The sequence below is a fragment of the Dromaius novaehollandiae genome, chromosome 5, assembly GCF_036370855.1.
Source record: "Dromaius novaehollandiae isolate bDroNov1 chromosome 5, bDroNov1.hap1, whole genome shotgun sequence".
Taxonomy (NCBI): domain Eukaryota; kingdom Metazoa; phylum Chordata; class Aves; order Casuariiformes; family Dromaiidae; genus Dromaius; species Dromaius novaehollandiae.
Window position 1 is genome coordinate 12,384,102 of NC_088102.1, and position 22,394 is coordinate 12,406,495.

The 22,394-nt window shown below is 46.6% G+C and overlaps 1 protein-coding gene across 1 annotated transcript in view; it reads left to right on the forward strand.

Annotated features, from left to right (window-relative positions):
• Nucleotides 1-22,394, forward strand: part of LOC112989899 (uncharacterized) — a 46,272-nt gene that overhangs the window by 20,037 nt on the left and 3,841 nt on the right. The window contains exons 2-11 of the mRNA XM_026111296.2: nt 2,014-2,331; nt 4,024-4,618; nt 6,366-6,483; nt 10,646-10,720; nt 12,416-12,516; nt 13,625-13,717; nt 14,997-15,129; nt 15,889-15,999; nt 18,391-18,546; nt 21,578-21,699. Coding sequence (XP_025967081.2) covers nt 2,043-2,331; nt 4,024-4,618; nt 6,366-6,483; nt 10,646-10,720; nt 12,416-12,516; nt 13,625-13,717; nt 14,997-15,129; nt 15,889-15,999; nt 18,391-18,546; nt 21,578-21,699 — 1,793 coding nt within the window. The 5' untranslated portion in view covers nt 2,014-2,042. The remainder of the gene's footprint in view (nt 1-2,013; nt 2,332-4,023; nt 4,619-6,365; nt 6,484-10,645; nt 10,721-12,415; nt 12,517-13,624; nt 13,718-14,996; nt 15,130-15,888; nt 16,000-18,390; nt 18,547-21,577; nt 21,700-22,394) is intronic.

Genomic DNA, 22,394 nt, shown 5'->3' on the forward strand with positions numbered 1-22,394 from the left:
CTCAGAGAAGCTTTCTGGGAAAACACAGCAATTCCCATATATCACTTTGCCCCAGTTTAGGGCTTGATTCAAAATTTGTATACTGCAAAGACTCTTGCCTGCAGGATTGGCACTTTGACATCCCATTTCCTGCTGCAAAGAAGTCCAGGGAAATTCTGGACATTATTTTTGTTAGAGCTGGTCTGGTTGGAAAATACTGATGAAATGAAACATAAACACATTGTGTTAGGATTTTCATGGGAAAATATTATTGAACTGTTTCAGTATGCTTGGAATGCTTCTCTTCAGTTCTAATGCTCTGGCTTTGTGGTGTATAATATATGTTAGAGCTATCATATTCCAAAGGAAACATTTTAACTTTATGCAAATAAAAAGTAAGATCAAAATGGAATGTACATAAAAACTGTGAGTTTCTGACTTTTTTCACAATTTGGGATAACACCATATTTTGCAATCTCAGTATATCCTATCGGTAACAATTCAAATCTGTGACCACTGCCGAAATTTGTATTTCTCTTTCCAAATGAACCATAATAAATGAACTGTATTTGTTTCCTCATTCTTCCTCTTGTTACTAATGTATCAGACTGCTGTGTGATAACATGCTTTCGGAATTAAACACTGAGTAAAAGAGTCAGAGAGTATGAAGCCTGAGAGTCAGCTAGAAGAATATCAGCAAAGAACACCACAATATTTACTTTGTTTCCAAGTGGTGAACTAGTGGAATATTACTGTCATGAAAATGTAGAAAATCTTGGAAGAAAGTTGCAGGCATTAAACCCAGAAAGATGACTTTACATATCCTTAATCCAGATGCTGGGTGGAATAATTAACCCTTAATTCATACCCCCAAAAATTCGTTCTTGAATTGTACACAATTTTGAATAAATATGGCTTGTAATGGCTAGTACAAGACCCTGTCCTCAGCTGATGAAGATCCTCAAGTCCTTGATTCCAGTTTTTTATTAATGGGCTGGAAAAATAAAACCAGGTTTCAACTATCTAGCAAAACAGAGCATGGTAAGGATAGCATTTCAGCCTATCTCAGAGTGTATTGTCTTTCTTAGAGCAGTGCAGACTTCTGAAAATCTGTTTTAAACACAAGCTCCTGAAGTTAAATAACGTTTTCTGTTTATGAACTTGTTCTGAGGATTATGGATCAGAACCCTTAATAGCTCAGGGCTCAAAAAAAATGATCCTTGTACTGAGTAGGCATAAGTCTCCTTTGTCTGCACAGTGGAGTTTGGCTTCTGAATACAGGTATATACATAAGTGCATGCATAATCACACACACACATATACACATTTATGATGGATTGCTGTAATTTTATGATATTTATTTTCTATAGATGTATAAATAATTTATAATTATATATAAACCAGTTGAAAAATAGTTAAATCCAGAAGCTTGAGATCACTCTCATTTCCTCTGAATGGTGCTGCTAAACCATGAACCAACACCCATCCATCCTCCGACGTTTTACTTCCCTGTTGGCTAGCATTAGCTCTTCTGAGAGGTGGAGGAAAATTTGGCTCCAAAACGAGGAGGACTTTCCTCCCTGCAGAACTCAGGTGCAGCCAGGGCAGGTGGCCTGTGTGGAAGCGTGAGGTGTGTTTCACAGAAGCTATTAATAATAAACTCTCTTATACTGATAGGATTGTCACTGAGGTAACTGGCAGCCCTTGAGGATGATTTAGTCATTTAGAACATGCTGAAAATTCCACGGGCTTTCCCCCAGCTTCTTGTGATTAGATCGTGTATGAGGTTTTTGACATTGTTTTCCTAAAAGAGAGAGATTACATAACAGGGTTGGCAGCCTATAAACATTTCCTCCCTCAACATGGGCAGGAAACAAGTTAGATTTATTAGAAGATTTCTTAGTAGGAGCTTGTAGTAGCACTGAAAGAAGATCTGGGCATAAATGACTTCTCTGGGAAATAGCTGCTAAACTTGCACCTGAAGCATCACCTCGCGTAAACATGTTTCTAACATTTTTCTATTAATATTCCCAGTCGGACAGGAAACGCGTGGATCTGCTTGGATGATGAGGAAGATGAAGTGTTCCTGGGGACTCTTCAGGGGAGGCAGCAGCAAGGGGGAGAAAACGGCTGGTGAAAATGCAAGGATGCTTCCCAAGACTGCCCAGGAGGAGAGAAACAAGCAGGAAGCAAAGAAGAGAGGAAAACTGAAAAATGTGACAAGAAAATTGCTAAAGACTATGGCTAGTGGGAAACGAGCAACTGAAAAGAAGCCTGAAAATGAGAATTTGGCAGGGAGTTTGCTGAAGCTTGCAACGGGTAGGAAGGAAGTAGAAGGAAAGAAGTCTGCAGGTAAATATGCTACGGAAAGTGATATCTCTCCATTCCTCTCTGTGACCAGTCCTGGACCTTCTCTGCCTCTTCCAGTCCTGGAGACTCTTGTTTTCATTTGCTCCTGGAATAGATGCTTTAAGCTTTCCTCCTCACTATTTTTCACCTAATGTGATGTCCTTTCTGAACTGTACACTCATTCCCCTGAAACATCTGAATTTTGCTTTTTCTTTGCCTCCGAAGTATTTTCCTGTGATGTTCTTATTTTTATCGCTGCAAAGACTCCTCATGCATCTTGTAAAAAAAGATGGTGCACATGTGACCTACACTGTGTAGGCTGTGACTGTGCTTCTATGAATGTGGAGGGGAGGTAGGTTGTGCACAGGTTAGTTACACCAACTACCGTTTCCTATATGTGGCGTGTGTTGACTGAGGAAGAGCGCAGCTTGCTAGAGCTGCCGTTGAGCAGCTTGCCCATTGCTTTGCTGAAGATCCTTGCATCAGCCCCCCTCCTTTTTGTGTCAGGTTCCTCTCTCCGGTCTTGCTTGATTTAATTCTAACTGCACAGCTGAGATATTTTCACATGGGAAAATTAGGATACATGTGATGTTTATGAAAGATAATAAACATTCATTCTTGATTCTACATCACTCCCCAAAGCTGTATATTAAATTGATTCCAGAGTCTCATTTCTTATGTCCCAGCTTAACTTTCTCAGGGTTCTCATCAGGTTTAATTTCTCTTCTGGGCTCTGCTCCAGATACCTTTGTGCAAATCATGTTCACCCTTTGTTATTCAGTTTCCTCATCTGTAAAATGCACAGAAAAAAGCACATTGCTTTGTGCAGCTGTTGTAAGAGTATATTTACCTCTTAGCGGTGTGCTGAGTGAGACAGATAAGAAACTTTGGAAGCAGCAGTAAAAATCTTTCAACTTCTCAACTTTGAAGATTTCATAACTGTCGCAACAGGGTGTCTGGTGACTAGAGCAGTGGCTTGGTCAGAAAATATCCACAGAAATGGGAGTCATGGGGCGTAACGTGAGTTTCCATAGCTGACACAGTGTGGATAGCCCACCTTGTGATTTCCACCTTTGGATGAAATAGCAGGTGCGGTCATTTGGCCTAGCATAAGAGCCCCAAGGAAGAGCAGCCTTTGGGCTGTGCAAAGCGGCAGCCCTGAATTAGTGTGAGAGCTCCCTGGCAGGCAGCACGCTCCACGGGGCGATGGGGACTGGCAGCAGGAGTGGGAGCACACAAGGGCGTTTGCAATGCTTTTTTTGTACTGGGGTTTCTGTACAAAAGATGGAGAATTCCTACCAGGCTTGACTTTCGCTGTTTGCTCTTTCACAAGATGTCCTCTCTGTAAAGCTTTTGCTCTGGACAAATGGTTCTCAATGAAAGATTGGCATTAATAAACCTGTATTGCCCACAAGAGCAGGTCTACTGGGATGATCACAGAAAACTGCAGAAGTCTGGTCTGCAGGCTTAGTCTGGAGGAGATAGGAAGAAAGTAGAAAGGAGAAAAAAGGATTTGACCTGAGAAAAGTGAGAGGTGGTAGTGGTAGGCCTTCAGTGAGTGAGGTGATCTTGAAAAGATCCCGAGGGGGCTTGAGGTACAGGTAAACTACACCCATCAATACTCAGCTGTTAAAGTGATGGCCCTATAGAGGAGTGAACAAACATCAAGCTGTGTTGTTACTCTCTCTGTTGCAGAGGAAACCATCTGTGGATTCATTGAGCAAGGGAAATTTTTTCAAGCTTGTAAACATATTTATAATCTGGAGCATTCTGGAAGTGATGGTGTGGGAAAGTCTGAAACACTTTATACACTACTGGCTGAACAGATGTGGTCCATTGTGGGAAAAGCGTTCAGTGGAAGCGACAGGATGTTACTGGAGCCGTTGCAGTCAGTGGGCGAATCGCTGAAGTGGGAGAAGCAGAAAGAAGAGGAGTGGTTTGGTAGCGGCCAAGCGATGGAGCCTCTTTCCACCTGGAGTCCAAGATTCTGGAAGAAAGACCTGGAGGAAAAGCTAATAAAGTACATGACAGCCCAGATTCCCCCCTTCGGTTCCACTAGTAACACAGATGAGACTGCATTAAAACAGCATCTGAGTCAACTGGAACTGATGTTTCTGCCCAGCCTGGAGTGCAAAACTGGTCTCTTCGAGGAAGCAGGCCTGCTTGTCACGTACACCCGGTGCTCTCATGCCTGCTTGTCTTCTCATCTTTCCACCCTTACTGACAATAACCATGTTAGCTTCAACCAATGCCTTTTAGTTTATGAATGGTGCCTTAAAATGTACAAAAGGTATGTTCGAAGGGTTTCCTTTTCCTATGCTTATCATTGTCCCTTTCCCCCACCTCTGAGCATAATCCCTGTTTCCTGTTAATGCAGCAGAACATAAAAACAAACAGCTATTGCTAGGTTTAGACTTGCCCATTGCCTATTTTATCTTCTGAAAGAACCTGGACCTTTTTCCTTTGCATTATTGCCTTTTCTAAAGCCTTTTATTATTTAGGGGCTTAACTGAGGTATGCAGATATTTCCGTGATGGACTCCTGTTGGACACACACAGAATCCTGCTTCCCTGAACAAGCTGGTGGGAGTTCATTTGCTCATAATTTTGAGCCTCTTTTTAGCAAGCACTTTACTCTAGAATAATTTTCTCTTGCCTTTATATCAGCATAACACTATCTGGACCTCTGTTTTCTTCTGGGATTTCTTGCCATCTTATCTGGCTTGTAGTTTCCGTATTTCCTGCATGAGTGTTCAGACCAGGAGAAAATACAGCCAATCACTAAATTCCTGCTCAAGCTTGAGAAAACAGTTGTGGTTTACCCCATGTTCAGAAGACCAGCACATCTGGGACCTCTTGGCCCCATATGAACTCAAAGCCTTTCGCTGAGAATGCCAGTAGGGGTTATCAAAGCCTGAACCTGCCTTGCTTTCTTGTGATTTCTTTTTTGTATCACAGTATGAGGTGAGGTGTTTGATTCTCTGTATCCATGGTTACTTTGCTACTTGAGAGCTCTAATCCGTTTCTGTCCTGATGGTTTTCAGTCGTTTTGGGTTATTCGATTGCTTCCATGCTTGCCTAGAGCTTCTCTTCCTTGAATTAATTATGCCCATAAACACTTGATCAGCTCATAAACAGTTCATCAGATGGACTCTTTCCCCTCATCCCCAGGAAGGCAGGGTGATGGGTACCCTTTGGTGCATGTCATCCTCAGATATTCAGGAAAAATGTGGACAGTACTGTTCTACTGATACTTTTATAGCTTTAAAACAGCAAAGCTTTGTTTTTAGACATGAGTAATGGATTGATGAAATAGCAAAAACTTAGATGAAATTGGAAGTGAATAATCATTTAAATATATAAAGAAAAGCACAGAGATAGGAAAAAATTATGTTTTAGATAGAAAAAAGTTACGCCAGTGCTAAATTTGTTTAGGGGAAAAAAAAAAAAAGGCAAGAGCAGACCAGTGATTGTGATTAGAGGGAAAAGACTGTGAAGAAAGTGGAAATGAGAAGAGGAGAGATGCCAGATTGACTTTAGGGAAAAAAGTCTAACTATCTGATTTTTCTCTCTGAATACAGTTACGACCTTAGGAAAAGCTCATGTGCAGATGCGTTTTTCCCAGTACATAGGTGCTTTTTATTATAATCCGCTTTCCATGCAGAGATAATATTTGAGACTTGTAGAAGTGTGCATGGAGGGAGGTGGGTTTGGGTAACTGCACCCAAGCCTAAGAAGGAATTTGGTGGCAGGAAGGAGGGAAGGGGAGGGGGAATGGGAGAGCAGAAGGCATAATTAGGGCAGCAAATACAGGAAGAAGGAAAAGAAAAACTGCAAAAAAGAATAACAGACAAAAGGGCTGGATAAAGATCATCAGTGTTCCTGGGGCTACTCCAGCATGGCCAGCACTGCTGGGTGTTTGCTGTTCACCCTGTTTGCGTAGCATGAGCCAGGGGCACAGAGCAGAGGTACCGGTGCGGAGGTGGGAGAAGGCCCATGAATCACCCCTCTGAGTGAGCTCTTTCTTTCTGTACGCAGTGGCAATGGGACATTGCTGGGACCCAGCCAGACCTCATGCCACCACCTTTCCCTTGACGCACAGTGCCTCAGGTGGATTATTTTGAAGACAGAGGAAAAGTTACTTGCAGTCACCCAGGTAAGAACTCGTGAGTTTTACCTCAACCTTCCTGTTTTATCCCCAAAGTTTAAAAATTAGGAATGCTCTTTTTAGGCTAGCTGCTCCCTTGCTGGCTGCCTCCAGCTCCACTGAGGGCCCTGAAGGCTCTACCTTGGCTGTGCAGCCCAGGGTCTCGCATGTGCTAGTGACCAGGCAGTGGTGGTTTGCAGGCAGCTTGTGGCCCCTGCTTCACACCAAGCTGTCAGCAATTTCACTGAGGAGCCCTGGTGTGAAGATCCATGGCTGTCTCCTGCCAAATGGATGCTCCTTAGCAAAGGGGTGTTGGGAGATTTGCATGGTCTCTCTTCATCCTGTTGCTGCATCTTCATAGTGCTGAAATCTGTTCAGAAACCAATATATCTGGAGTAAAGGGAGGCTATGGGTGAAACCCACTCCCTTAGCTGAGGGCCATTTCCAGATGCTGTTCATCATCTCTGGCTGTTAATGAACTTACAGTGTGAACCAGTTTTTATAGCACCTTTGCATTAGCTATGCAGGGTATTGGGGCTGCTGGATTTGCCTATCTGTGGACTCTCTCACAGCCTTCTCCAGCCTGCTGAACAGACACAGGTGAGGTTATCACAAAGATGACTCCCAGAGCCCAGTGCAAGAAAGCAGGTAGCCAATGTACACCCAGCACAGCTCTTCTGCAAGGCCAGAGCAGGGTGTCCTGCTTTGCAGTCCTACGGATGACTTCAGCTCCCAGGCTGCGGGATCTCTTTCTTTTCCCAGCAAAGCTCCTCCTTTGAAGCATGCTGTCTAGGTGCGCGGAATACAAACGAAGCAGGGGAGATGCCTTATAGCAACGGGGAACACCAAAGGAAACCACACTGTTTGGAAAACTCAGCAGGGCCTCCTCGATTCAGCTAAAGCCAAACTGCAGCAGCAGGAATTACCACACTCATCTTCTCTCTCAGTTTCCATTTCAACCCGGCCCTGGGAGCAGAGGAGGGGAAATTCCCCGGCAAACTGCTGAATCGCCCCCGGGAAAGTGCTCTGAGTTGCAGTGATTCTCCTCAGGCCTGTTCCCTGCAGGAGAACTTGTAGGTGCTCACAAACACGAGAGTACAGGCACCAGCTGGTGACAATGTGCTTAAAACTTACTGATTTCAGTGTTTGCCATTAAGCATCTTCATGAGCTATTTCAAATCAGTACCCTGAAGACCACATGTTCCTAAGGTCTGTTTTTAGAACGTATTTCAGTGAAGGAAATGACTATATTCAGGGCAGTGCTAGTGAGGTTAACTTAGAGCATGTCACTGAGTCATTGACAAACCCGCAAAGATGCTGAATAACAGTGATAGTCAATTTAACCCTTTTTTTGCTCTGACATATTGACTGGAGGAAACTTTCCTTTACTCATGGGTCCTTTGCATGGAGCAGGCTCGCCCAGGTCTGGCAGTGGACTTGTGCAGTGCTGCCCCAAGTTGGCTGTATTTTTTCAGGCCAGCTTGGCTCTGGAAGCATTGCAGCTCTATGTAGGGCCACGTTGTGAGTCAGCGAGTGGGGTGTGGGTTGTTGGGGAGGCTGATACAGCAGTGTCCCAGCTTGGTTCATGCCTGGTAGGACTGGCCCCAAGTTCAGTCTAGCAAGATTAAATGGACCTGAGCTGACTCCACATGGAAAAATTATGAATGTCTCTTCACCCAGCTCACTGGCATAACTTATAAAACCTTCTTTATCCCTTTATTTCTTTTTTTCCAGCACACTCTAGCCCTTCATTATTCCATATATACAGGGATATGACGTGTATTGAGCAAATATTCCATGATTTATCTTTGACTGATCACAGTATATAATTGTGACTGTAAGTCATATAGTGCTGGTTTTGCCACTTGGATGACTAAATTTTTCTAAATGAAAAGAGACTGAACAGAGAATAGGCAATATTCTGGTTTTCCTATGAATACCTGGCTTTGTCACAGGGAGTGCCAGCCAGCTGTCTGTGCAAACTAAAAGCATTTGCATGTACTTTCAACAGTAGTGAGTGAGGAGAGCTGTGACCACATCAAAGGATGCTGAGAGCTCAAACACCACGTGAGGTTCAGTGTGAGTTCCCAGCACTGCTGTGGGGAACTTGGCCAGGTCTGCAGTCAGGCTGCTTTAAATGCTCTGAATGCTCCCAGCTCTAAAATGACTAGGCGAGGGGGCTTTGCACCTTTTGAAGTTAGAGGGGTTGCAAAGCTGGTGAACAAGAAATTATGGTGCAGTTTGTTGGGTTGTCGATGAGTCACCATGGTGGTGGGGAATTTGACATGAGTGCAAGGCAAACCTTCAAAAATGTTGTCAGGGTTCATTCAAAAACTGAGAGGTGGAAAACGAACTTTCTGTCCCCTGTTCCTGCAGCTCCATCTCGTAAAGGGCTGTTTGTCCAACAGTGCACATGGCAGGGCCAGGGTATGCATGCCTGGACCAAAAATCGAAGAGTGTTTAGAGTGATCTGCAAAGGGGTCACTTGGGTCTGTGTCTTCTCCCTTCTTCCCTTTATTTTTCCAACGGGACATGAGGAGGACTGAGAAGTGCATATGCTTTGGAGAATTTGGACTGAGGACCTGCTGCTTCCAAAATGAATAAGGCTGTGCAGTTATTCTGCCTACCGGCCTGTCCGTCTGTCAGCTGTGCCCCCTCACCTGTGTTGAACATTGTAGCCAGTTTTGACAACATTTGACAAAGAGACTGATGCCTGAACGTTGTTAAATTCTTGCATATTTTAAAACAGCAGTTGAACAGATGTGAGAGACCCAAGTTGGCATTAGTTATAACTCAGCTGCTTGTGCTTCCTGAGAAGCAGCAGCTGACCGGGCGGTCAGCACCGGCGGACTGGCCATCCCTAGATCTGAAGCTTTCACGGTGTGGGGTGCCACGTCTTGGTGAGACAAGGAGGGACGAGGAGGGAGCTGGAGGTTACTTATGGGCCTGCTTGCTGCAGCGGAAATTCTGGTCCTCTCCAGACTGGAGCTCTGGAGCCTGGGGCCTGGGGTCTCCACAAGGGCTACGAGTGGGCAAGCTCGTGCTCATTCGGGTACATCATCTGATCCAAAGCAGCTAAGTACTCTGGCTCAACGAGTTGTTGCCCTGCAGTTACTAGCTAAACACAAGCTCTGTCCCATTCTGGAGCGAGACCTTCGTGTTGGTTTAAGCCCACACATTTTACCTCGCAATGGGGGCAGGCTAAGCCTGTTTGTGCAGCCCGGGTCATACGGGTTAGCTCAGCACATCACGTTAACACCACTGTGCAGTCAGGTGACAGCACTCTGGAAGAAAGGAACTTTTCCTGGGTTGTTTACACCTGCTAATTTGTGTTTGATTAACACTTTGCGATGAGTATGGCAGAGCAGTTATTTTGAATATACCTTTGATGAAATTCTTAAATGACAGCCATAAATTTACTAAGTCATCAGCAAGAAAAGAGCAAAGATAAAAATGGAAGATCAGACTTTACATACTTTCCATTTCTCAGGAGAAAGATGGAGAAATAAATGAATAAATAACTAAGCCAGACTTTTGAGTTTAAAACCTCTCTAAAGGTCAGATCATGTTTTAAGCAATGAGCCCTTTGTCTGCAGTGTTAGTTTTGTTTTTACAGTGCATTCAAAACAACACAAGCCAGCCAAGTCTTGGGAAACTTCCCATCGTGCAGCCTCATGGGGCTCATCTCACTGCCACAGTAGCTCTAAATGCTAACCCAACTCCTATTTGCACTTACAAGTTCCTGGCTCAAGTTAGCAAGTACTTTTAGTTAACACTAGCTGGTTTATGTGGGTGCTTGCTGGAGCTGGGGAGGGTGAGGGACCTCAGCTAGAATAGCTGGCAGTACTGCGCTGGGTCTAAGCGTTGTTGTGCTGTGTGGGCACCTTCATTTGAGTTAAGCTAACTCGGGCAGACTGCAGATAACCCGAGCTGACTCTGGGGTGAAAGCAAGCTCTAAGTCTTTTACACTCAAACAAACCATGGAGAACAAAACAGAACAATGTTACTAGTTCAGCTGGAAAATAGCCAGGCTTTGGGTTAAACAAGACAGTCAAAAAATGGAGGTGGAAATCTGTCTGGTCCAAAAGCATAGTGAGAGTCAGGGAAAGCTAACCCATTGCCGTTGCCATTGTATCTCAACTGTTCTTTTTCCTTCATTTTTACTATTTAGAAGGAGGTAGGTGAAGCCCTGAAAGAAGCCTTTGACATTGAGAAAACCCCTTGTGCCAATGCTGCAGTCATTCAGGTAAACTGGGGAGGAACTGAAAAGCTCATGTCCTTTGGGGCAGTCCTGTCATTACGCACAAAGCGCAGGTGTTGGCAGGACCCAGCTCTGCACGTCTTGGGCTAAGCTCAGCATGTTACAAGCTTTACAAGCTTGCGAGTTAGCAACTGCACCTGTGTGCCACCAGACCTGGTTTTTCTCTTGTGCGTATGTAAGGGAAACTAAACTACCTAAAAAATGATGAGCTCGAGATTAGCCGATTCAGGTTGCGTTCACACTTGGGATTTCATAGAGCCCTTGGGAAAGTCGCGGTGTATTTTTAACCAGCCTGCTCCGTGCACGCTCCGCATCGCCGGGAGGACTCTCGCAAAGCCAGCTGGGTTACCAGGCCCGGGCCTGGGGCCAGGGGCAGCTCGGGGGGCCGCTGTGACTGTATCTTTCTCCTCCCCTCTCCACTGCCGCTACCCAGAGCGGCAGCCCTGTTTTGGGGCAAAAGGGAGGGAAGTAGCCCCACGGTCCCGTAGGACGGCAAACTGCCCCGGGTGCCCAGCTGGGGCCGGTGCTGCGTCTTGCAGGTCAGCGGCAGCCAGCCTCCCTTGCGCGGCTGCGCCTTCAGCGGGCAAAAAAGCGGCTCTTGGGGCACAGCTCGGACCTGGGCTCGCAGGGGCGACTGCCCCCTCGGCTTGTCCCCCTCGCGGCGACCCCCCCGGCCTCGGCTGCACAAATAGGCAACCCTTACGAAAGTACTGCCTTCTCGCTTTTCTTGGACTGACACCTAAAGATCAGTTAGAAAACGAAGGAGGCATCCTGGAAACTCTTCAGCCGTGGTTTCCTGACGCCTTGGGGCAGCGTGTTTTCTCCTGTCCCTTTTGGTGAGCTTTTATATTTCTCGTGAGCGGCAGAAAACCCCGTTCGTGATGTGAGTCACCCTTTGTCTCGCTGACGCTTCCTGGAGCGCCGGGAGAGCCCAGCGCAGGAGTCCGTCTGGCTCCTTTCACCCATCTGGCTCCTTTCACCCATCTGGCTCCCCTCCCCCTGCAAGCTTTTGTGTCCACAGAGCAGCTAATGGACGGCATTAAGTTGCCACCTGCTCAGGACTATCCAGTACGGGGTGGGTTTTTAGCTGTCCGATGTGACCCACCTCCTGCAGGCACCAAACAGGGGTCAGCGGGGCGAGACAGGCGTCAGAGGATTTCACACACATTGCTGTGCTGGACGGGAGCGGTGGGAGCTGGGAACCAGACACCTATCTTGCTCAGATCCCTCTATCATCCTCTATCATTGCTCTCTCATCCCTGATAGAGACCCTGGCAGAGGTGCAGGGCACACAGCTGAGAGCTGCCTACCCATTTTTAGTGGCGGCATCCAAATTTATCTGCAGGGGGGCGTCACACAGACGTGCAGGTGTTCCCGCAGGCAGCCAATCTTCGTGGGGTCTGGGCAGCACCGCTGGACATTGCTAGCAATGAGCATTTGCAGGGATGGACTTTTCCATGGCTCCTGCACCCTGCACTGGAAGCAGCAGCAGCAAAGGTGCAGACCGGGCTCCTCCTGAACACCTTTGTGTATGCGAGGGCTTTCAAAACCAAAACATACCCGGTTGCCTCAGAAGCGAGAGGGATTTGCAGCAGGGTGAAGGGTGGGAGGTATCCCTCTTCACTGTAGAAAGAGAAAATGGCTTCAGCCTGTTCTCCTCTCACGTCTTGAAATCCACAGGTGTTAACAGAGAAGACAGAGGCTGCCCAGCGCATCAGTGAGGGCCTGAGGGAGCGAGTGGGAGCTGTGTGCCTGGACGAGTGCCTGAGCTTCCTCGAGAGGTAGGAGAGATCCTAGTTTCCTCCCTGGCACGTCAGCAGCGCTCAGAAACAAGAGATCCTGGTAAAGCGCTTGGTGATTCTGTGTTTGCCTGGAGCCGCTGTTACCCGTGTTTCCTTGCACGGCCGTTCCCCACCCAGCTGTTCATGCAGGACAGCTCTTTGCGGCTCCGTATGTTCTCAGCACTTGCTGTTGGACTAAAGTTGAGCAGACAAAGTGCACCCAGACCTGCCTGGATGGGTTAAACCTTGGGGGATGTTTATTCTGGAGAGGTTCAAACCTTAAAAACAATGAGAAAGCATCGCAGCCGCAGCCACGTGGCCGGTGCCCAGCAGGCAGGAGGGCTGCAGGCCAGGAGCAGCTGCACAGACCCCGCCTGAGTGCAGCAGGGTTGGTGTCAGGCCCTGAATAAGGGCTGCAGGAAGGTTTTAAGATTATTTTCCCCAAAAGTGAATATGCTGGCTCTTCCTACCCTATCTGCACTTCCTGGATGCAGTGCTTCTTCCAGGCTTCCCGTGAGGGCCAGGAGCTCTGCCCTGTTGTACTTCTCTGATTTATTTTATATATATATATATATATCTAAAAATTATTTTTACATACATATTTTTAATATATTAATTGTGTATACATTTATTTATTTTATATGATTCTCTGATTTATTTTAAGATCTGTTGCCCTTCACATTATAAAGAGAAGGAAAGCCCTATAAAACAGAATTGTCCAGGAGCCATTTGTGAGGCTGAAGCTGTCGATAGACTTCACGGGTTATTCATGCACGCTGAGGCTTTTAGTCTTCTGCAGCTTTATGCCTCAGTTGCTTCCAGGAAGCAAATGTTCCTGCAGCAGCAGTGATTAAATGAACCTCCTGCCTCCTGATCCATGCGATGCGAGGGATGTCCCCATCCTGTGATTGTGCTGTCCTTCCTCCCCAGTGGGGCAGGACAGGGACTATCTTTGTCCTAGTCTAGAAGCTTTCTCCTGGAGTGAAACTCTGCACAGTAAAAAGGCAAATAATCACGGAGTATTTCTCCCATTTGCTGCCAGGCTACTGCTGTCAGATGTATTACAAAGCACACCAGCTTGAGAATATGTCTTCCTGTTTTAATTTAGCTATGAAAATGAAGTAAGATGCTTTCTCCAGCTCGATGGCTACCCTGGGATCCGGGACAGCCTACGAATCCTCGAGAACTTCTGCATTCTCAGGTTAGCAAAGAGACCCTTGTGGCACATGAAGTGAAATGGGTTTTCTGCTGTCTGATCTTTTTCTAATTCCACTGTGGGGTCAGCCTTGCCTCCAGCTGGGTCTGATCATACGGCCCCACACACACCACCCAGTTAACTTGAAGGATGGAGGGAGCCCGGCTGCAGTCAGCGAGCCCCTTCGGAGCTGACCCGTCTCATCCAGCAAGCGGAAGGTCTGGCAGTGGCGGCTCTGCTGCAGGCAGGGCCTCGAGCTGCCGCGTTCACCGTGGTAAAGTGGGGATGCCACGGCCGACCCTACCACGTGCCATGATGGGGTTTCCTTCCCTGCTCTGATTCTCCCCCATTGGGAAATCCTGATAAATGCAGCGCTGAAATGCATGTGCTTGCATGCTTCAGGCTGAAGGGCTTTGCTGTATGACACCCTACTGAACATACCAGGCTTTCCGTGGGGTTGTTAGGGAGGCAGGAAGCAATCGAGCACAGAGGGGTGGGGGAGGCTGTTTGCACCTGCGAGCTAACTGCAGGAGTGCTTGCAGCCGTGGAGAAAACAAGGCTGCTTCTGTTCTTCCTGCGTAAGATTATCTGGGGATCTCTGGAGTCAGCAAAATGCCCAGATCAAGCATACGCACAGTGCTTGCTTGACACTGGAGCTCTGCTTTGGGCATGCATAGCTATTTTGTTTGTGGTACGTGCATGTTGCTAAAGCTGGACCTTAAACTGAGAATTTATGAGACTCTTTTATGTAATTCTTTACAATTATACTGGGAGTGAAATTGCACACTGAGCTTTTCCAGAGAGTGAAATGCCTCGTTTCACACTGGTGAATGTGTTAGCTAGGATTTGCAGACTGTTCTGTGGAATAAAACTGTTCATCTTGTATTTATGGGGTGTCAAAGGCGCACAGGAGGCTTCAGCCAGCCTCCATTTATCAGGAGAGTCATTTGCATAGCCAGATCCTTGCAGCAGACCACTTCATGCTTTCTCATTTATGAAAATACCAGCATTTTCATTCATCTAAACTCATTGGTGCTCGGTACAAGAGCCATTTACGTGCATTTTAGCTTTCATGTCCTTATGGCAGCACCTTAGTGCAAGCTCTCTGAAAGAGAAGTGTACAAGTGTGGGTCACTGAGGCCCTGTGCTAGCCTTGCACCTGAGCATGTGTCCCTTCAAATACCTAGGCAGTCATGTTGGTTGCAGTGGGAAGTGTTTTGATCTGAAAGCATAACCTGGTTTGAGCTGATCTTTTCTTTCCATTTCCTTTTCCTTTTTTGTTCAGAGCTGCCTGGCATAAGCTAACGTACACTTGCAGTGCCAGCACTGATCAGGATGTTAAGGTAAAAGGATGTCTAGACCGGATGGGAGAGAAGATTACAGAACACCTTCTGCAGACAATCACTTCTGAAGTCAAGGTATGGGAGAACCATGTTAACACTGAATATTTTTATACCGTTGGGCAGATGTACACTTCATTCTCATGTCCTGATTTGGAAAGGATAAAACCATAGTTTTACCTTCAGGCTCTAAATACCCTTCTACCTTGTCTGAAGCTGCATCTCGACAGCTTCATCTCTTCCAGTTTTTGTAATCCCAACTCCACTGTCTGCTGTTGTGCTAAAAATGGGCACCCTGTGCTGTCCCTGGGGAGCCAGGCCCCAAGGGCTGGACACCAGCTGGTACTTGCTTCTGCCCAATGGCTGGGCATCTTCCCAGGGGCAGTGACAACTCACAGAGACCAAGGCTCTGGTGGGTAATCAGGATTCAGAGAAGGTATATCAGGGATTTATCCCTCTTGCAGTAAATTGCTTTCCCTTCACACTTTCTAATTTTAGATGTGTAGCCCAGATGCCCACCTTCATATCCTGGCCTCCATGTCTAGATAACAAAGAATTGCAGGCTGCTAATAGTGTGTGGTGTTGTGCATTCACTTGGGGAGCTCCCCAGAGCATCCTCATTGTGTAGGTTTACTCAAACATGCTGAAATCAGCAGAGGAAAAATGACTAAAGAAACACTGGCAGTACCATTCTTTGAATAAAGGCACAGGGTGCTGCAGCTTGTGAAGGAGTCCCTTTCCAAAAGCAAAAAGAGCAAATGCACTATAATCCATGTCTGCAGCCTGTGTGATATCTACAGATGTTCACCTTTGCCTCTGTCTGTCCCTTTTCCTCAGACAACACTGAAGGATCACTTCAAAAAATTTGACAGTGGTTTAGGCTACATCCTAGAATCCTTAAGGCAAAACTTTTTGGCATTTGAAAAGAAAAATACAGACACATATGAGGTAAGAAATAAGTAAGAAGGTAAGAATCACAGAATCACAGAATCGCAGAATGGTTGAAGTTGGAAGGGAGATCAACTAGTCCAACCCCCCGGCTCAAGCAGGGTCACCTAGAGCACGTTGCACAGGACCTTGTCCAGATGGCATTTGAATATCTCCAAGGATGGAGACTCCACAACCTCTCTGGGCAACCTGTTCCAGTGCTCAGCCACTCTCACAGTAAAAAGATTTTCCCTCATGTTCAGACAGAATTTCCTGTGTTTCAGTTTGTGCCCATTGCCTCTCATCCGATCTCTGGGCACCACCGTAAGAGAGTCTGGCCCCATCCTCTCTACACCCTCCCTTCAGATACTGATACATGTTGATAAGATCCCCCCTCAGTCTTCACCTCTCCAGGCTGAACAGACCCAGCTCTCTCAGCCTCTCCTCATAGGAGAGCTGCTCCAGTCCTTTCGTCAACTCAGTAGCCCTCCGCTGGACTCACTCCAGTAGCTCCATGTCTCTCTTATATTGGGGAGCCCAGAACTGGACAAAGTACTCCAGATGCAGCCTCCCCAGGGCTGGGTAGAGGGGGAGGATCACCTCCCTCAGCCTGCTGGCAATGCTCTGCCTAATGCAACCCAGGATACCATTGGCCTTCTTGGCCACGAGGGCACACGGGTGGCTCAAGGTCAGCTTGTTGTCCACCAGGACTCCCAGATCCTTCCCTGCAGAGCTGCTTTCCAGCAGGTCAGCCCCCCCAGCCTGTCCTGGTGCGTGGGGTTCTTCCTCCCTAGGTGCAGGACCCTGCACTTCCCTTTGTTGAACATCACGAGGTTCCTCTGTGCCCATCTCTGCAGCCTGTCGAGGTCCCTCTGAACGGCAGCCCAGCCCTCTGCTGTATCAGGCACTCCTCCCAGTTTTGTATCAGCAGACTTGCTGAGGGTGCACTCTGTCCCTTCACCCAGGTCACTGATGAATGAGTTGAACAATACTGGACCCAGTATTGACCCCTGGGGGACACCACCAGCTACAGGCTTCCCACTAGACTTTGTGCTGCTGATCACAACCCTCTGAGCTCTGCCGTTCAGCCAGTTCTCAATCCACCTCACTGTCCATTATCTAGCCTGCCTTTCCTGAGTTTGCCTATGAGGATGTTATGGGAGGCAGTGTAGAAAGCCTTACTGAAACAAGATATTATTCAGAAAATCACTAAAAAAAGTCTTTGGATCTCTGGATTACACAGTATTTCAATGTTAATCCAAACTACCATTTTGTCTATCATCGAAAGGGCTTTTATAGATCTAATCATCTCTGTCAAGTTCCACAGAGTTGGATATCTACTTCACTGGGACAGCTAGGATCTTTGCTGTAATCTCAGCAGAGAAACCAAGAAATGAAGGAATAGGGAAACTGAATAGATCTCCCAAATACAGAGGGGGAACATAGGGCTGTCTGTGACACTGTCCTGCCACCAATACCATTATACTGGAAATTCTCTCAGCTTCTAATGTGCTTCAATCTCAGGTTGGATGTGTTGCTGCAACCTGTGCTATACATGTCCCACTAAATACTGGGCTCCCTTTCTCTTACCCTACAGATCTGCCAGTGCTTTGTCAGTGCTGATTTTAATTAACATTTTGAAATCTGGAAAAAGTAATGGAACAGAAAAATTAGGAGCTGTTCTGCTGCTGTTCAGAGCCTGTCACTGGACATCATGTCACATTAGTGCTGGGGCAAGCAGCAAATCAGTGGTGCAGCGCTATGCCAGAACTGTCTGTCTCGTGCTTTGTCTGTTTTGGACAGGGCTGGGGATTTCCTGTACCTTTGGACTGCAGCCTAAAACTGGTCTGATTTCAATTGCTAATGACAACGTGTTTTCTGTGCAGTGGCCCATCTTCCTTCAGGGAGGCTTGCTGCCTCTCTCCCTCCCCCTCAGGCACTGCATGGTCTCAGCACTGAGGTTCCTCAGCAGATTGTGGATGGCTCAGAAATGCCTCGGTGACTCTGTGGGCCCAGTCACAACCATGTGGCCAAGGGGACAGTCCTGGGACGTGTCTAGAGGGTATGTCCCAGGGAGGCTGGATTGTTCCCAAAGCTACATGGTTGTTAGTCTGGGGCTAAGTCAAGTCTTACTTTGCTGCTCGGGAGGGTGAGTGACCCATGGCAAAGCTAACCGGTCCTATTGCTTTGGTTGGACATCTCCAAACTTATTATCAATGTCTATGTCATCCACACACAGCTTGAAGGTACTCCGTGTGTTAGACCAGGCATTTTAAAGGGACAGAGAAGTGGGACACCCCACTGGGCCCTACTTCCCCTACCTATGCTGGCTGGAGCCCTAAATCTATGGTCCTTGTTCAATGTCCTGCTCATTACATGGAAAGTAATTTGGGCTTCTTTGCTCTGGAACAGGCTCTTGTTGAGGCTGTCAGCATCATCATTATTACAGAATATGTCCAGGCCCTCCTGACCATTTCCAGGAAACCATCATCTGGGCAGAGGAGGAGGATTGTCAGCAAGATAGAAGATGACCATAGGATGTTGCAAAGCATCTTTAAAGAGTGCTTAGTAAGTCTTTGATATGGCTATGCCTGTGCTTTCCATTATTAAAAACAATACCAAAAGAGGAAAAGGCTCTGAAAACAGTAGAAAAGACTTAAGAGGTCTTACCACAGTTGCATCCAGCTTCACAGAAATGAAAATCAGATGTGCTGGAAGACAGCCCTTTAAATCTGTTAGTTTATATTTTTGAAATGTGTGAACGGAGGAGGCAAGATTCACGCTCCTGCCACTGAAATAAGAATGAGGCAAGCTCTTCTAAGCCGAGACAACAGCTTTAAAGCTGTCAGCTCCCCCAGACAAGCCTTCTGTACCTTGGCGTGGCAGTGATGATGAGGAAGGGCCATCCAAGGAGCTAATGTTGCCCCAGTGTTTTCCCTTGAGCCTCTGTCAGACTCTTGGCTATGTGACCACTTCTGGGGTGATGACCCGAATCAGCCCCTCCATCTGGCCCCTGCTTTCCCCACAGGCCCTTCCTCAGCTATGGGCTGGTGGCTGCCACCATCCCAGCCGCTTAGAGATCTGGGCTGCGCTGTGAGTCAGAGCCATTTCCATGCATTACGGTGGTTGCCACGAGGGTGGAAGCACATTGATGCTGTTGCGGTTGGTCATGCTTGCGTGGAGGAGGGAGCCTTCATGAGTAGGTAAACACCTCACACGATTATGGGTAAGGATGTGTTGCAAAAGGGACAGAGTGGGTGTGAAAGGAGAGTCACACCATTGAAGAAAACGAGTAAAAATGCTAGGTCTGATTTGCAGAAGCAATTTCGGAAGCTTAGAATAGCCTCTTTACTTAATTCATAATCCCATGTAATTGGCAATTCCACAAACGGTGTCGGTGGATGGCACCGCACTGTTACACGGTTTCCTTGGTTATCCAAGGGCAAGGACTGCCACGTGAACAGCCCGTCCTGCAGCCGCTCCAGCATGAGATTCAGCTGCCACATAACGGGGCCCTGGCACGGCTGCTTTTGCAAAAGCAGGCTGTGAGCACCTGGGCACGGTGCCCTGTAAGCAAGCTGGCTTGAGCATCACGGTAGTGATTGCGAAGATCATCTGGACTGTCAGACAGGACACTCTCGTATGACACAGCAGATAGAAAGCCTCAGCTTTATTGGTTTTAATAATTTCACAGATTTTGAGTCATTCTCATGACTTGTTCATTTAAGTGCTTGGGATTCGAAATCTATTTTCTCCCAAGAGAGACCTCCTATAAGTTAATAATAATAATATAAGTCAGTAATTCTGACTGTCCAAAGAATAAAATGAGATAAAAATAATCATTTGTAGGCTCCTCCTAAAATCTCTCGGACCTGTTACAACTCACCAGTTAGTTTCATGCTGGAAAGCTGGAAGTTCCCAGTGCTTTTAGGTGAAGGCTTACCTTTCCTAGGGTGATCAGTCACAGACACCTTGATGCTTTGAGAAATCAGGCCACCAGGAATAGCGGGAGGATTCTTTGATATTTAACTTTGAAGCTTACCAGTAGTGCTGTGCTCAGCATCACCTTTGGATGAAAAGTGCAAGGAAAGTTGATTTTGTAATGTAAATGAGGTATGGGAAATCTTATCTGCTAAAACCCTACATTCTACTGTGGTGAGAAAAGTCTGTATCTAGTCAGTCCTGTTCCCCTTGTGTCCCCGCTCTGTTCTCTTTCTTGATGTGTGAGAGCTGAAAACCTTGCAGAGGGAACGCATAAGCAATTTGCAGGGGAGAGCCTCAAATGAGGTACATGGTTATGCATGCAATGTATGTGCTCTACTGCGGACTGAATTTACGGTGCAGTTGTTGCACAGGCTGCACCTGCTTCCTGCCCTGCTCTGTCCTCTGTCCAGCCTCTCCTCCTGTCGCTCTGGCCTCAAAGCACGTCTGGAAACACCTTGCTTCTTTCCTAAAAGCAGTAAAATGTCAAAGGCAGCTAGGCACAGCTGACAAAACAGCTCTTGTTTGTCCCTTTAGATTGCAGACCGTTTACCTTAGACCTTTCCTGACTGTATAGCGCTTAACAAAATCTGGCACCTTCTAATTAATTAACACTTACTTTGTGAGCTTGCCAAGTCTGAAGTCTTACAGTATCAGTGCGCTGGGAGCAGAGTACAGCTTGCTCGCTGTGCAGAGCTAGACATGCTGTGTGTCTGCAGTGCGGAGGAGGAGAGAGAAGGCTGTCTTCAAGTATTACTATTATTTTTAATTTATGTTCAATGCGGAGATGAGCTGCAGCGAGAAGCCAGCCTGCTGTTCCTAACGCTCTGTGGAGATCAGGGGAACCTGGGCTTCTCCCCACCTAGTTTGACAGCCAGTTCTCTGGGTTTGCTTTGTCACAGGATCTCTGTTGACGTGATGGCATCAATAATTCAGACTAGCAATTTAACCGCATTACCACACCAACGAAAATGTGAGCAAGATCTGAAGCTCTCTCTTGGCAGTTCATCCACATTCTTCTTTCCCCAGCTTTTTAAAAAAATCTGCATATTTCTTGCTAGCGTTATGAAGCTTTATCGTGTGATGTGCTTTAGTTTAGAGGGAGCTGATCATATGCAGCATCTACCAGCCATACCCATATCCTCTCAGGGTCCAGCCCTATTTCTCATTGTTTTTCGGCTACAGGATGTGTGTCCCTGCACCCTCTCCCAGAGGTCATTTGCTGTCCCTGGGCTGTTCCACGGCTGCAGAAACGCTGCCATGTGCTGGCTAGCAGGGCTTGGTTTCACATAGGCACAGGGGCTGTTGTGTGCGTGGGAAGGGAAACCACTTCCCAAAGAGCAGAACGGCCTTTCAGAGGAAGGACATGCAGAGGAAGGCCCGTTTTGCAAAATAAAACATAGGAAGGAGTTCTGCACTGCGGTGGGTAGTTGCCGAGCTGCACTGGAAGCAGACTGGTTACGCTCCAGTTTCTCTTCTCTTACCTTGCAGGGGAAACATGTTCCTATACGTGCTCACACAGTCCTGCAAATCTGCTATCCTGCATAGTGAGCGTCTCATCTCTTAATATTATATTCTGCCTCCCTTGCCCTCAATACATTTTTTCTTCTATCCCCAGGGTCCTAAAGCAAGTTCCCTCAAGGATCCAATAAAAGCAATTATAGGACTTATTCAAACTTCTGATGCCGAGGGAATGAAAATAGCCCTTCTGCCCATTCTGAGAGAATTTCCTGATCTAAGGTAAGATGTTTTACTCGTTTGACTTACGTAGTTTCTTACGTGATTATTTGCCATCACAATGCCCATAGCAATATTAGTCCCACGATATTTTCTTTTTGTGCCGTGCTGGCCCAAGCTGGGCCAGGCACAGTGCTTATGGCCGAATGTACTGATTGCTTCCTATTAGCAGATGTGGATTTACATGGTTTACAGCTTTGCCAGACATTAACCAGTGGAGTTGACATGTCTCATCCATAAAGGTGAAGGATGGAAGAGATGTCTGTCAAGAAAGTAGGGATGCTGTGGAAAAATGCTACCTGAATGGACAATTTACAGGCTGCACTGGTGCGTCTTACAGCACAGGCACAGGTGGGCCACACTGGGGCTTTCAAGAGCTTCCTTAGTTCAGGCATTTCTTAACTTGCAAACAATTGGCTCTCGGCTTTAATACTTCACCAATCCTTTTAATGTAGCTCTTCCAGGTATAACTATTTACAAATAATCCTAGGTGTATTCAGGAAGACATACACACTTCTATTTCTCACAGGAAGCTGTTAACAGAAATAAAAGTCAACTTTTATTTAGGAAGATGATATTTTAGCTAACTACATTTGTTCCAGAATCTACTGTTTATTACTGTCATCTTTTGCTCTGAAGTCTTGTGCTAGTGACTGTATTTTTTCAAGTTAACACAATTACACTGGAGGGCTCTGTGT